At 43.7% G+C, this 14,165-nt stretch overlaps 1 protein-coding gene across 1 annotated transcript in view; it reads left to right on the forward strand.

The window, feature by feature from the left end:
- The window catches only part of lmbrd1 (LMBR1 domain containing 1), a 116,718-nt gene extending 105,164 nt beyond the window's left edge, over positions 1-11,554 (forward strand). The window contains 2 exon segments of the mRNA NM_001292855.1: positions 10,232-10,323; positions 10,919-11,554. Of these exon segments, the coding sequence (NP_001279784.1) occupies positions 10,232-10,323; positions 10,919-11,032 (206 nt within the window). The 3' untranslated portion in view covers positions 11,033-11,554.
- Positions 11,555-14,165: the final 2,611 nt, after the last annotated feature.

The raw sequence follows: 14,165 nt of genomic DNA on the forward strand, positions 1-14,165 counted from the left end.
ATAGGTCATGTAGGGAGGGTTGGGTGTGTGTCTGTGGAGCGATTTGAATGTGAGAATGAGAATCTTGAATTCATTCCACTTGGGGATGGGGAGCCAAGTGGAGCCAAGAGAGGATATAATAATAATAATCCTTGCATTTGATATAGCACTTTTCACGTCTTATAGACGCGTCACAAAGTGCTTCACAGAATATTCCATAAAGTGAATTGACCATATGTTTGTGGGCGAAACGCGGCAGCCAATTGTGCATAGCAGTGTCCCACAAACAGTCGTAGATTGAGTGACCAAATTATTATTATTTTTTTTGTACGGTTATTATAGCCGGAAAAGTGATGCACCATTCGACTAACAACCAGGTTCCTATTTACTTCTAGGTAACAGAGGCGTGTGAAGTAAGGAAACTTGCCCAATGTTTCGCCGTGCCGGGAATCGAACCCAAGTCTCTCACTTGCGAGGCGAGTGCTCTAACCACTGAGTTACAGGACTCCATGTAGGATGGAGTCCTGTAGCTCAGTGGAAGGATGGGTTTGCAGATCATTCTGCAGAAGAAGACATGGGTGGCACGTGGGTTTTGGATGGTCTGCAGTTAGTATAGGAAAGAGCTGGGATGTCCAGTGAGCAGGATGGTCAGTAACCCGTAGGTGATGAAGGAATGGTTGACAGTCTCGGCTGCCTGGAGGAAATTTACTGGTGGAGCCTAGTAATCACTGGAGAGGTCAGGGAAAACAAGAGCTATTCTGTGGATAGTGCCAGAGGTGAGTGGAGCCTTGTAGGAGAGAATTTGTCTTGTCGACATTGAGCAGTAGAAAGTGAAAACTTTATATCTGACAAGAAATCAACCAGAACAGCAGTGGTACAGGAATCAAGGCTAGATGTGTACAGACCTTGATGTTGGAGGGAGGGAGGGAGGGAGGGGGGGGAGGGAGGGAGGGAGAGAGAGAGAATTGAATGACATTTGTGTACACATGCTGAAGTGGACACAATGCTTCCTTTTATGTGGATCCATATTGAGGTCCTACCTTTGCGTATAAATCATTTCAAGCCCGAGAACCTCTCTATCTCTGATCTTTTTGTAACCCTACTCATCCACTCGCTCCCCGCATTTGATAAACTCAGGTTTGCTAATGTCCTCCGCCTGCTCCATGTCACCATCGGCGGCTGAGCCTTCAGATTCTACGCTCATCAGATCTGGAACTCCTTCCATCTACCCCTCAGTCTTGTCTCCTCTCTGTGTATCCCAGGGCCTTGGAATGTCCTCCCGACGTGAAAGGCACTATACAAATGTAATCTGTTGTTATCTGTCTTTAAGTCCCATGTAGTGAGCTTAAGATCTCAGCCAAACTATCTATGGGAGGTACCTCTTCGCCTGCACCTGTGCCCAACAACCCCCCCACCCCGTCCTGCTCGGTGGGGGCTCCATCTTTGTACAAAAGCCTGAGATGGATACTATGTAAGTGTGTGTGTGTGTGTGTGTGTGTGCAGGCCCAGGGATCAGAATGCTAGATTGTCCACAGATCTGATTAACCACAGTTCAAATCCTCATAATCTAAAGACAGATTTCTGTGTTAAATATGAAAGCAGTGGGGAACAAAGTGAGCACTGGATAGATAACATGAGGGGCATGGGGAGAGCGTCCATGCTTTTGGTATCTTACTGACTGCCTGGATGTGCAGTCATCATTTTAATATTTCTTTGTTTTCCTACCTTAATCTACTCTGTGCCTCCCACAGATGGCTTGGCTGAGATCTTGAGTTGTAAATCTGTGTCCTATCACTCACTGGCACCGCATACTGAGGGCCCAGGGTTTTATCGCTATACGAACAGAATAGATGAGTGGAGTCTTGCAGCTCAGTAGTTAGAGCACTCGCCTTGCAAGCGAGAGACTGAATTTGATTCCTGGGAGGGCGAAACCTTGGGCAAGTTTCCTCCCTCCTCACGGCTGATACTAAGCTCTCAAGAAAAAAAAACAATAATAATTGGTAACTCAATCCATGACTGTTTGTGGGACGCTGTTGTACGCAATTGGCTGCCGCATTTCGCCCACAAAATATACAGTCAATTCACTTTACAGTATATTCTGTGAACCGCTTTGAGACGTCTCGAAGACGTGAAAAGCGCTGTATCAAATGCAAGGATTATTATTAATATGATTCTATTAGCTGAGTTGCACTGTTACAAGCTTTGCTTTTAAACTTTCTGCATCCGTGTACTTGGGTTAGAGTGTAAATGACCCTCTTGTAATAAAATAATATTAATAATCCTTGCATTTGATATCAGGCCTTATCACGTCTTCGAGACGTCTCAAAATGCTTCGCAAAATATACTGTAAAATGTAGTGACTGTGTATTTTGTGGGTGAAACACTGCAGCCAATTGTGCACAGTGACGTCCCACAAACAGTTGTGGATTGAGTGACCACATTATTTTTTTTAAGAGATTATTACCCGCGGAAAGCGTTCTGCCAAATCAACAAGCGGGTTCCTACTTACTGCTAAATAAACAGGGGGTGTGGAGTAAGAAAATCTGCCTAAACGTTCTCCCTGACTGGGAATCAACCCCGGGTCCTAACCACTAAGCTACAGGACTCCACATAACTAGATAAGCTCCTCGCCTCTCTCCACACCCCCCCCCCCCACACACACACACACCGCCTGCAGTGTCCCACAAACAGTCGTGGATTGAGTGACCACATTTTTTTTTGAAGAGTTTTTTGCCCTTTAAAGGAGGAGACGAGACTGAGGGTAGATGGAAGGAGTTCCTACTTACTGCTGGGTAAACAGAGGCGTGTGGAGTAAGGAAACTTGTCTAAGGCTTTGCCCTGCCCCCGGGAATCAAACCCGGGTCCTCGCGCTTGCGAGGCGAGTGCTAACCAGTAACCTACAGGATTCAACAAATTAACTGACCTTGGTAGGGCTCATGACTTCAATGGTCTGAATAAGTTTTTTCCTCAACGCACATTGTTTATTCTAATATTGCATCAAGAGCAACCTGTTTTCTCTCTGGGGGAGGAAGAGGCAGTGTAGCGAGGTTAGATTCAGCTGATGGTACTCCCCAGCATTGCACAGCCATTTACTGCACACACTGCAGCCTTAAACAGAAGATGCAGTTTAAGAGACTCCACTTCCCACACACTTGCTATTGATAATGCTCCCTGCCTCCCCAGTGGCAAGATAATGCATCGAATTGTCAGAATCGCAATCAGTTGAAGCTGAATATCGGTGACCGAGAGGGATGAGAAACGTGCTTAAATTCACAAGCGAGGTCTGCGTAACTGTTCGCTTGGGTTATGAGGCCAGATCCACTTGTGGGAATATCCACAGTCGTATTGCTGTTGAGTATTCTCAGCAGGCTTTTCTTCCTTCCCTTGTTTTAACTCTGTGACTCCCTTCTGGGCCCTAAAAATTTTAAGATTTCTACATTTGTAATGATGAACCTCAGAGCAAGCGCTCAGAGACACTGGCCTGCGTGGAGGGCGCTATATAAGTGCAAGTTGTTGTTGTACATTTGGACAACACAGAGATCTGCAGAACCTGATCACCATCGATCCTTGACTAACGTAATTGGAAATATCTTCACGCGTGCTCAACTTAAAGCTCTCTTCAGTGGTTCCAGGGTTAATGAGCACGTTAATCCGAGATGTTCATATTTTTCAAACACTTAAGGACGTGCTATTCGTAACAAGTGACTGATTTCTGACTTGCCAGTGGGCTAAAACATTAGTTGGCAGGAACTGGTATTCAGGAGGGAAAATTGTCAAATAGCAATTTGTGCTTATGATTTACCATTCTTAAACATAGTTTACTGTGTTTATAACTCAATTAGGTAAGTACTAAAAGGTAGGTGCAAGCTATATATACCCACAACATGTTAGGTGGAGAGAGAGAAACTTTCACAACATTTCAACTTCTCAAAATGCCATGAGGTGAAATCTAAATATTGTCAGCACAGAAGGTGACCGTTTGATCTCAGGTCACTTTGCCTATTCTGTGAAGTGCTTATCAATGATGTGATAAGGTGCTATATCAAATGCAAGGATTATTATTATAATTTGTCATTGCCGCCTGTTTTTGCAAACTGCCAGAGAGTGACTGATGCCTGTGGAACTCTCGCCAGAATGGGTTAGCTGCTGGGTTTGAGTGGGGCGAAGCGTTGTAAAAATAAACTAAAGAAATGCAGCATTTATATTGGTGTTGCTGTTACGTCAGTAAACCCCAATAGATCGCTTTTTTAATATATGGATCACATATCCGATCAATAGAATTAGGTTCAGAACTTCTAAAATGGTGATGATGCTTTGCTGTACAGTCTCGTTTAAATCATTTTTACAAAATTCTTGCATTTGATACAGCGCCTTTCATGTCGGGAGCACATCTCAAAGCATTTCGTGTGATACACTCTAGAGACAGTGTTTTCCACGTGAACCTGTGGTGCTTTAGGTGTGAAATGAAAAATGCATTATTACATGGTGGTGTCCAAATTGAACAAGAGCAGGTACGCACCTGCCCCCCCCCCTCTCCCCGCTCCACACACACGCGCGCGCGTGCGCGCACACACACAGACAGGGACTTAATCCAAATAGTTGCACCTGAATCTGTTTGCAGCAGGACACAAAACACAGACACTGCACTTTGCAGTATAATAATCATCCTTAGATTTGATATAGCGCCTTATCACGTTGTTGAGACATCTCAAAGCTCATCACAGAATATAGAAAATTGTAAGGTGAACTGACTGTATATTTTGTGGGTGAAACGCGGCAGCCAGTTGCGCACAGCAATTGTCCCACAAACAGTCTTGGATTGAGTGTCCAAATTTTTTTCTCAATTTTTTATGTCCTATGAAGCTCTTTGGGACGTCCTCCCAAGGTGAAAGGCATGATCCCAAGTGTAAGGATTATCATTATTTTGCTGACTACTGAATGTGTCACACTGATCCCAGCATATCCCTGGCAGCCTGTGGAAAACCATCTTAACTCAAACTTTTGAAGTCATCAACGAGGGCATTGCCAGGTGTGTAACGTCACGAGGTGTGATGGGTGATAATTATCACATAATTTTATGTGGTTTTATAACTACATAAAGTTTAATTTACTTGCCTTCTCAGGGTGGAAGGGCAAAGCTGAGAGTGTAGGTGGAGGGGACAGCTTTCAGTCATTTTAACTTAATAGAAAATCTTTTTACCTTTTCAGTAATTGGTCTATAACTACTGCAGCTGTGGTGTGTAATTAAAGAAGCTATTTATTTAGCTTGTTTTTCTCCATTACTTTATACCTCGCTTTATTTCTTGATCGAGCACTTTTGATGTACCTCCTGACATGAAAGGCATCTATAAATTGTACTGGATGAGCACTCTTGTAAAAGTGGGCTCCAATCATCCAAAAAGCAGTGGAGAAAGCGAATGTGGCTGAATGTGCCCTCTTACAGTTATAAATAGAATAATGAACATTTAGTGCAGAGAGGCAACACATTGATGACCTTCCATTTCTTTATCGCTATCCAGTAACAACAATAGATTGCACTGATGTAGCTTAACTCAAGCTTTCACGTTGGGAGGACGTCCCAAAGCGCTGGACAATGAAGGGTTTGCACCTGATCTGTGAGTTGGGATCAACGAGGGGTGGGAGGGCAAGTGGGGTAGAGGAGGGACGATGACCAAAGCACAGTCGAAAAAGGTCACGAGACAGTCCTTAAATGAGCCTACTTGGAGTGCGGATGACCCCACTCCACTACCCGCCGCCTTCGCTCAGCTGGCTTCCATCTCCTGTACATCCCTCGTCCCCTCCAATGCACCATTGCCGGCCGTGCTTTTGCCTCTGTGCTCCAAATCATTGGAACTCCCTGCGTCAATCCCACCATCTTGTCCCTTCTGTTTTCAAATCACACCTGAAGAATTAAGCGCACCAAGACGCTACTCGTGTGAAGCGTGGAGTTCTGTAGCTCAGTGGTTAGAGCACTCGCCTCGCAAGCGAGAGACCTAGGTTCGGTTCCCGGCTGGACAAAACCTTGGGCAAGTTTCCTTGCTCCACACATCTCTGTTTATCTAGCAGCAAGTAGGAACCCGGTTGTTAGTCGATTGGTGGATCGCTTTTCCGAGGTTAATAATTCCTTCAAAGAAAATAATAAATTGGTCACTCAACTCACGACTGTTTCTGGGACACTGCTGTGCGCGATTGGCTGCGCGTTTCACCCACAAAATATATAGTCAATTCACTTTACAGTATATTCTGTGAAGCGCTTTGAGACGTCTCGAAGACGCGATAAGACGCTATATCAAATGCAAGGATTATTGTATTATAACCTAAACAGAATATTTCCTGGAGAGAAAGTAGTCTCACAGACACTAAAATGTTGGTACTTAACAAGCTAGCCTCCTGCAGGTTTTCTAAGCGGGACTTTTCCCCCCAACCTTCACCATAATGTTTTAACAAATATGTTTAGCTTTGACACGCCTTCGAATTGTTGCTGCCATTATGGAACAAGGATGAATGTTTCCTTTTGTGATGTTTGAATAAAGCTCTGTCATTTGAAGGTTAAGCAGGTCAGTTGTTTTGCAATAATTTGTTTAGTCAGAGGACCATCTGTGGACTGTTCTCAGCTGCTCTGTGATTTCAGGTGAGCAGCTGGAGACTTGCAGATGGCGATAGATGCTGTTTTCCCCCATCTCCATTAGTTCATGCTGCAAAAGTCTGATCTCAAAGCACCTCTTTAATGCAGCATCCATTTTAACTCTTGATGTACTCGGTGCACACACTTTTTTTTGCTGCAGGGATGGGAGGAATTAAGAGATAGCAAATGTGCAAACACAGCAGGGTTCTTAATGTGCACCATCAACTTGTTCAGTCAGTAGCTACGACAAGGTTCCCTCCTGTACTGTAGCCTCGCGTTTGAAATCCTCTGCTGTTACAACCCATATGGCAGCACGTTTTACCTTGAATGCGGAATTATTACCCGCTTCACCTAGACAGAACGATTTTGGAGTCCTATAGCTCAGTGGTTAGAGCACTCGCTTTGCAAGCGAGAGACCTGGGTTCCATTCCTGACAGGGTGAAACCTTGGGCAAGTTTCCTTACTCCACACGCCTAATAATAATCCGTCAAAAAAAAACAATAATAAATTGGTCATTTCAATCCACGACTGTTTGTGGGACACTGCTGTGTGCAATTGGCTGCTGCGTTTCGCCCACAAATTTACAGTCAGTTCACTTTAAAGTCTATTCTGTGAAGCGCTTTGAGACATCGAGAAGACATGGAAAGCGCTATATCAAATGCAAGGATTATTATTGTTAAATAATAGATTTACTTTTTCGTCTGACCATTTTAATGAGTGTCACATTTTGATTCTAGTACTCCATTAGCTCTGTGAAGCACAGTGAGACATTCTCTTGATGCTAAAGGCGCTATGTAAATATAAAGTTGTTGTCCTCTTCAGTCAAAGTCGCCAACAACAAAAAATTGCATTTGTATAGTACCTTTCACGTCGGGAGGACTTCCCAAAGCTCTGGATATTCGAGGGTTTGCACTCGAGCTGGGGGGTGGTTGGGGGAGGATGACTGAACGCGTGGTCATAAATCATCTTGAACTATTATCTGCGGAAAAGAGAAAATTCTTTCTTGAGCTGTTCTTTTATATAGTTACACAGAGTGATGGAGCACAGAAACAGGTCACGCAGCCCAATTATCCATACTGGTGTTTGTACCCTGCATAAGCCTATACCTTCCTTCTCCATCACGTTTGCCTCAATTTTCTCTTAAATATATCGATGTTGTTTGCTTCAACTTGATTTTCCCGATCAAGGAATTGACCCCTTCTTATGGAGCTGCCAAAACGGAGGCTTTTAGTGGTGAGAGTAGAGAGATTATATGGTTAATAATGTAGAAAATATTGTCCTTATAATAATAATAATCCTTGCATTTGACATCTCAAAGCTTTTCACAGGATATCTACAAAGTGAATTTTGTGGGTGAAACGCTGTCCTTTTTGCTTTGAAGTGCATTTGCATTTTGCTCTTAGAAAGGATGTAATTGTCTCACACAGACCTGTCGCTCATTTCTATCTAATTTTTCTTTTTAAATAAACAGTGACTTGCCTTAATGTGTTGCTAAAAAAAAGCGATGCAGATTCATATGGTTAAATAGGTTTGTGACTGGTTCCTCCAGTCAAGGATGAAATGAAAGCTCGTAGATCTGGGGGTAAAAGTGCTGCACATTAATAAAGAATATTGAAATGGGTTTTGATAGCTGCTGTAAATAATGAATTAAATATTATTAAAAGCTGATTAAATTGGTACGGTCTTTGAGCCTGCTATGAAATGCGTCCTACTCATTATAAATATCTTAAGTCAATGCTTTCGGTGTAACCAGTTGATTAAATTGATGTAATGTGAGATGTACGTTTCTAAATATACATCAACGTTTTGATATAATAGCCACTGGGCAAGTTTGTTAAGCCAGTCAATTAATATTTCAGTTTGATAAGTATAGTAAAACTTGCATAAGCGTTATTTTTATAAAACCTATAATCATCATACATGCATCCAAGTCCCATTCAGTTTCCTGTCAAAACCACTTAGATATCTTTGAACTGCTCGTATTATTCACCTCCTAAATCGTATCTCCCCTCCCCTCCATTACTCCTGCACTGACCGTTACCGGCTGCATTGAATCTCAATGTCCTGACCTGTCAGAGTTTGTACACTTACTGGGCGACTGCATTGAATATAAGGAAATGTAGTCTTGATCCATCGACATATGCGCAGACAAACATTATTTCCCGCCATTCAATTCAATTCCAACACTTGGTAAGTGCTCATACAGCGACGGATCAAGAAAACAAAAAGTGAGTGAGAAAGGCAAGTTCCCATGGTATTTAGGGGCAGACTTTTGTGAGGTGCGTGGTGGGGGCTTTGCTGCCCGAGTAGGGGATCCTCATCAGGATACCCTAATGTCCTGGGCGACCTGAGGCTCTGATACCTATCCCTGAAGGACCTTGAGCTCGGAAAGTTTGGTAACCTCTGCCTTAGTTTATCTATTGCTTCCCGTAGCCCAACCCTCTAACACTGATCCCTGAGCTAATGTCCTTAACAATCTCCGTTTGAATCCCACATTGGTCAGGTGTATACAACTTGTCACTTGAATTAAAATGTGATTTTTTTAAAAAATATATCTGAATTAGTGCATCAATATTTCAATCTTTCTTGATTACTTGCTCCAGTTTCTTTCTAAGCTTCGTTCGCACCAATCGCTTTGCTCTGTGCGGGGCAGAGTAGGCGATGTGGTCAAACCACCAGTGAAGGGGGATGAGCAGCCAAAAGCCTTTCTCCTGCCCACCACCCAACTTGGAATTAGCGATGATAGAATAGGAACTCTTTTTAAAAGCAAAATTCATGTAGGAAATCAACTGAAAGGGCAGTGGAAGCTGATTCGATAACAACTTTTAAGAGAGAAGTAGATAATTATTTGGGGAGGACAAGTTTGCAGGGCTATGGAGAGAGCGCGGGGGAGTGGGATTGATTTGGATAGCTCTTTCAAAGAGCCGGTGCAAACGCTATGGGCCGAATGGCCTCCTCCTGTGCTGTAAGTTCTAGGATTCTATGATGTCAGCCCAGCTCAGTTGGTGGCACTTTCACCTCGGAGCCAGCAGCGACATTGAACTCAGACCAGGCCGACCCTCCAGTGTTGCGCTGAGTTGCATTGTTGGAGGTCCCGTCCTTTTCGATAAGACGTTAGCCCGAGGCTGCCTGTTCAGGTAGACGCTTAAAACCCCATGACGCTCGCTAAGAGAAGTCAGTTTCTCCCGATGTCCTGTCCAACAATCTCCCACGCAGCATTTGTTCACACACTTCATCAGTGTTTTGTGGGACATTGCTGAGCGAAAATTGGCTGTCGCGTTAGCCACAGAATACACAGCTGCTACTTTTCACAGTAGATACTGTGAAGCGCTTTGACATGTCCTCCTGACGTGAAAGGCGCTATGTCAATTGCGAGGGTTATTATTATACTTGGATTTTTCTTCAAAAACCTTTTTTTTGTGACCCTGCTGTCGAGTGAAGGCTTGGCTGTTTGGATTTGTGCTGCCGTAAACGACAGTCTTGATCGTTCACTCTTTTGTGCGTGAAATGTAACTGCGAAGAGTTTAAAAAGCTGCTGGCACAAGTTCTTTCTTTGCTTATAAAGTGCCAGCTTGTTGTGGGCTCGTCTCAGGCGCTAACTGTTTGTTCGCTATTTATGTTATTTAGATCAGTGCACAGTGACACGGACGTATCTTTTCCTTCACAAGTTCTGGTTCTTCAATGTTGCGTATTACTTCGGTAACTGGGCCTTCATTGCAGTAAGTACATTTTAATTTTTTTTCTCTCCTCAACTCAGAAAGGGACCAAAGTCATAGGCACCCCAATTAATATTCCGAACCCCAATTAATGCCCCCACTATAAAACATGATAAAACATTTTGTGAAAGATTTTGTTCCCTACATAAAAACAGAAGTCCGACAAAAGGTCATCAACCTGACACGTTAACTCACTTTCCTCTCTCCATTGATGCTGCCTGACCTGCTGAGTGTTCCCAGCCACTTCTGTGTTTATTTCAGATTTCCAGCATCTGCAGTATTTTGCCTTTTGTTCCTCCCTGTACTGTGAAAGCTGTGAGAGCTTTCAGTCATTCTGTCCCCGCTCTTTGGAACTCCATCCTGGAGTCCCTCAGCCTCCCTCCCTCCTTCCTTCCTTCCCTCCCTCAACCCCTTTAAAGCCAACTTTGTCATCACTGTTTTCATCTCCTCCGTCCCGAAACACAGTGAACCACCTCAGGTTTCCTGTCAGCTATGCAAAGGGCTTTGAGACTTACTCCTGATGTGAAAGGCGCTGTAAATTGATTACAGTTTCCTGTATTCCTGCTTTGCGTTTAATGGGATTATTTAATATCCACAGATCTTCTTGATTGGATTAATCGTTTCCTGTTGCAAAGGAAAACGATCAGTCATTGAAGGCGAGGTGGATGATGACGACTCAGACTTGAGCGACGACGAACATTTACAAAGATAAATGCGCTAGAATCAGCGATTTCTCCAGCTTTTTGCTTCAGGAGCTTGTGTTCAAGAACCTACAGTATTGAAATGTTTCAATTGATCGAGAAAAACTACTGCTGTTCAGATATTCTCCCTTTTTTGAGTGTGAACTTTGAAGAAGAGGTGTTTGAGTAATAGAAACCGAATCCTGGTAAAGTAGATAAAGCAAACTGTTTGCGGCGATGTTAACAAATTACTGTGAAAAATGCTGACTGTCTGAATTGGCTTTAATGGGTTAAAGCCGAATAATTTTGCAAATCACTGCTGTAGTTGGCACCTCAGTGAAATTATATGCAATAAGCGCTTTTTGGCCTTTTAAGATTTAAATGTAATGCAGTGTTTGGGAAATGATCTACTTTTTATCTAATATATGCATACGCAGACATCTTGTAGTACTTTTTAATCTCCCTGTTGCTATCTGGGTTTAATTGAGGTTTAAAAGAAAAATCCATGGACTGTCGTTAAGAAAATTAAATTTTGTAATAAAGATTAAACAGTCAATTTGTTTTATTTTATTAAGTCGCACACATCTCAAGACCTTCCTCTTCAACTGTGCCTTCAGCCACCCTCTGCCCTCCACCCTCCCTGATCCCAACCCCCCCCAGCTCGGGTCCAAATCCCTGACTGTCCAGCGCCTTGGGACATTCATGCTCCCGATGTGAAAGGTGCTGTACAAATGTCATTTTGTATTGTATGAAGAGGAGTGCAGCATTTGTGTTTTGTACTGTTGTGGCGTTGCAATAGACCTGTATCTATTCCCACACACATCCCTTTGAGGGTAATGGGACACGTTTAAATTCAGTGGATGGAGAATACTGATTTCTGACATGTCCACGTGAGTACTGCTCAGGCAATACAACAATACAAATTTACATTTATACAACAGTATGCACTTATAAGCTCCCTTTGCATGGGGTAGCGTCTCGGAGCGTTTACCAGTGGCAGAACCCAATGCTGAGGAGGGAGGAGGTGACCTAAGCACGGTTCGATGAGGAAGGTTAGTGGAGCTGGAGAGGCCAGAGAGGGGGGCATTGGAACGATCGAGGTGGGAGGTGATGAAAATGTGGATGACGGCTTTGGCTCTGCTGGATGTGATACCTCTCTGACCTACTATCCTCCTACTTACCTGCCCGTACCCTCCGTTCCTCTGGCTCCGGTCTGCTCCACATTCCCCGCCCCAACCGCCCTACCATCGGTGGCCGGGCCTTCAGCCTCTCAGCCCCGAGGCTCTGGAACTCCATTCCCCAGTGCCTTTACCTTGCCCCCTCCCTTTCCTCCCCTCACCCTGACCATTTCCCTCCTGCTCGGGTCCTGACCCAACTGTACAGCGCCTTGGGATGTCCTCCCGACATGAAAGGCACTCTATAAATGCAATCTTGTTGTTGTTGTTATGAGGTATGGTCGGAGTTGGGCAATGTGATGAAGGTGGAGTAGAGCAATCCTGGGCAGGGACCAGATGTAGGGTAGGAAAGACAGCTAGAGATCAAACCTGACGCCCAGGTTATGCATAGGCTCGATAAATCTTAGGGAAAAGCCGGTGAGGTTGAGGAGGTCAGAGTTACAGGAGAGAAGATGTTGAAGGAAGCCAAGACCTGGATGAACACAAAACAAGTTGACAGAACACCAGTGAACCTGGAGTCATAGTTGGAGGCAGAGAAGTAGATTTGGGCGTCATCTGCACACGTGTGGAAGGCACCCAACATCTGAGGATACAACGTCTTTCACATCTGGAGGACCTGGCTGGAGCAGGGGAAAGATACAGCAATAAAAACTTTGCATTTATACATCGCCCTTTACGCAGCAATGTATTTATACGCAGCATTGCTCAGGATTTATACAAGACCCAATCTTGTAAAAGGTTTAATTGTAGGCAGGGGGACTCTTGATTATAATCACCAGAGGGCAGAGCACACCAGTGTATTAGAGGATATCAAAGTTGAAGTCACTAGAAAGGAGAATGTTACGATACTTCTGTGTCTTTGTGAGCTCAGTGACCACGCATTGCAATGGCTGATCTTTCATCTCATTGACTAATAATGCTCATTTAATAATAATCCTTGCAATAGCACCTTGTCACCTCGTCGAGACTTCTCAAATTGATTCGCAGAATATATTGTGAAGTGAAGTGACTATTTTGAAGTGACTATGAAGTGACTACAGGTGGAGTCCTGTAGCTCAGTGGTTAGAGCACTCGCTTTGCAAGTGAGAGACCCGAGTTCCATTCCAGACAGGGCGAAACCTTGGGCAAGTTTCCTTACTCCACACACCTAATAATAATCCCTCCAAAACCAAAAACAATAATAAATTGGTCATTTTCAATCTACGACTGTTTGTGGGACATTGCTGTGCGCAATTGGCTGCCGCGTTCGCCCACAAAATATACAGTCAATTCACTTTACAGTATATTCTGTGAAGCGCTTTGGGACGTCCTCCCGACGTGAAAAGCGCTATATCAAATGCAAGGATTATTATTATTATTATTATTATTATAGAAGAACACTGTAACATGTTTGCCCACAGCAGTGTCCTGGAAACAACCATGGAACGAGTGATCAATTTAATTTGGGGGATTATTAATAGATAATTCCTGCGTTTGATAAAACACCTTTCACGTCGGGAGGATATATCAAAGCGCTTCACAAGATATACTATGTAATGACTTGGTATTTTGTGGATGAACATGGCAGTCTATTTGTGCACAGTGATGTCCCCCAAATAACCGTAGTGATTGAGCAGTTGTCTTTTGGTGGGGGAGTTTTTAATGTCCACCTAAACTAACACAGGATCCTTGATATAACATCTCATCTGAAGAACAGCACCTCCAACATTGAAAGGCTCCCCTAGCTCTAACTGGACTGGACATCAGGCAAGACTGCGTGAGTCCTAACGTGGGGAGGGGGGGGGGCTTGGACCCAAAACCTTCTGACTCATAGACAAAAGTGCTACCGACTGAGACACATTGCAAATGTGTGCAAAGACCAAACTAGTCGAATACTTTTCCCAACTCCTTGTTTAGAAGGAATTCACGGTAACGGGTGTCCATAAAGTACTGTTAACGCCCATGTGATTTTGTCCCCCCACAGTGTTTTGACCAAAAACTGAACCATGAG

This window comes from Callorhinchus milii, unplaced genomic scaffold (assembly GCF_018977255.1).
Source record: "Callorhinchus milii isolate IMCB2004 unplaced genomic scaffold, IMCB_Cmil_1.0 Scaffold3, whole genome shotgun sequence".
Taxonomy (NCBI): domain Eukaryota; kingdom Metazoa; phylum Chordata; class Chondrichthyes; order Chimaeriformes; family Callorhinchidae; genus Callorhinchus; species Callorhinchus milii.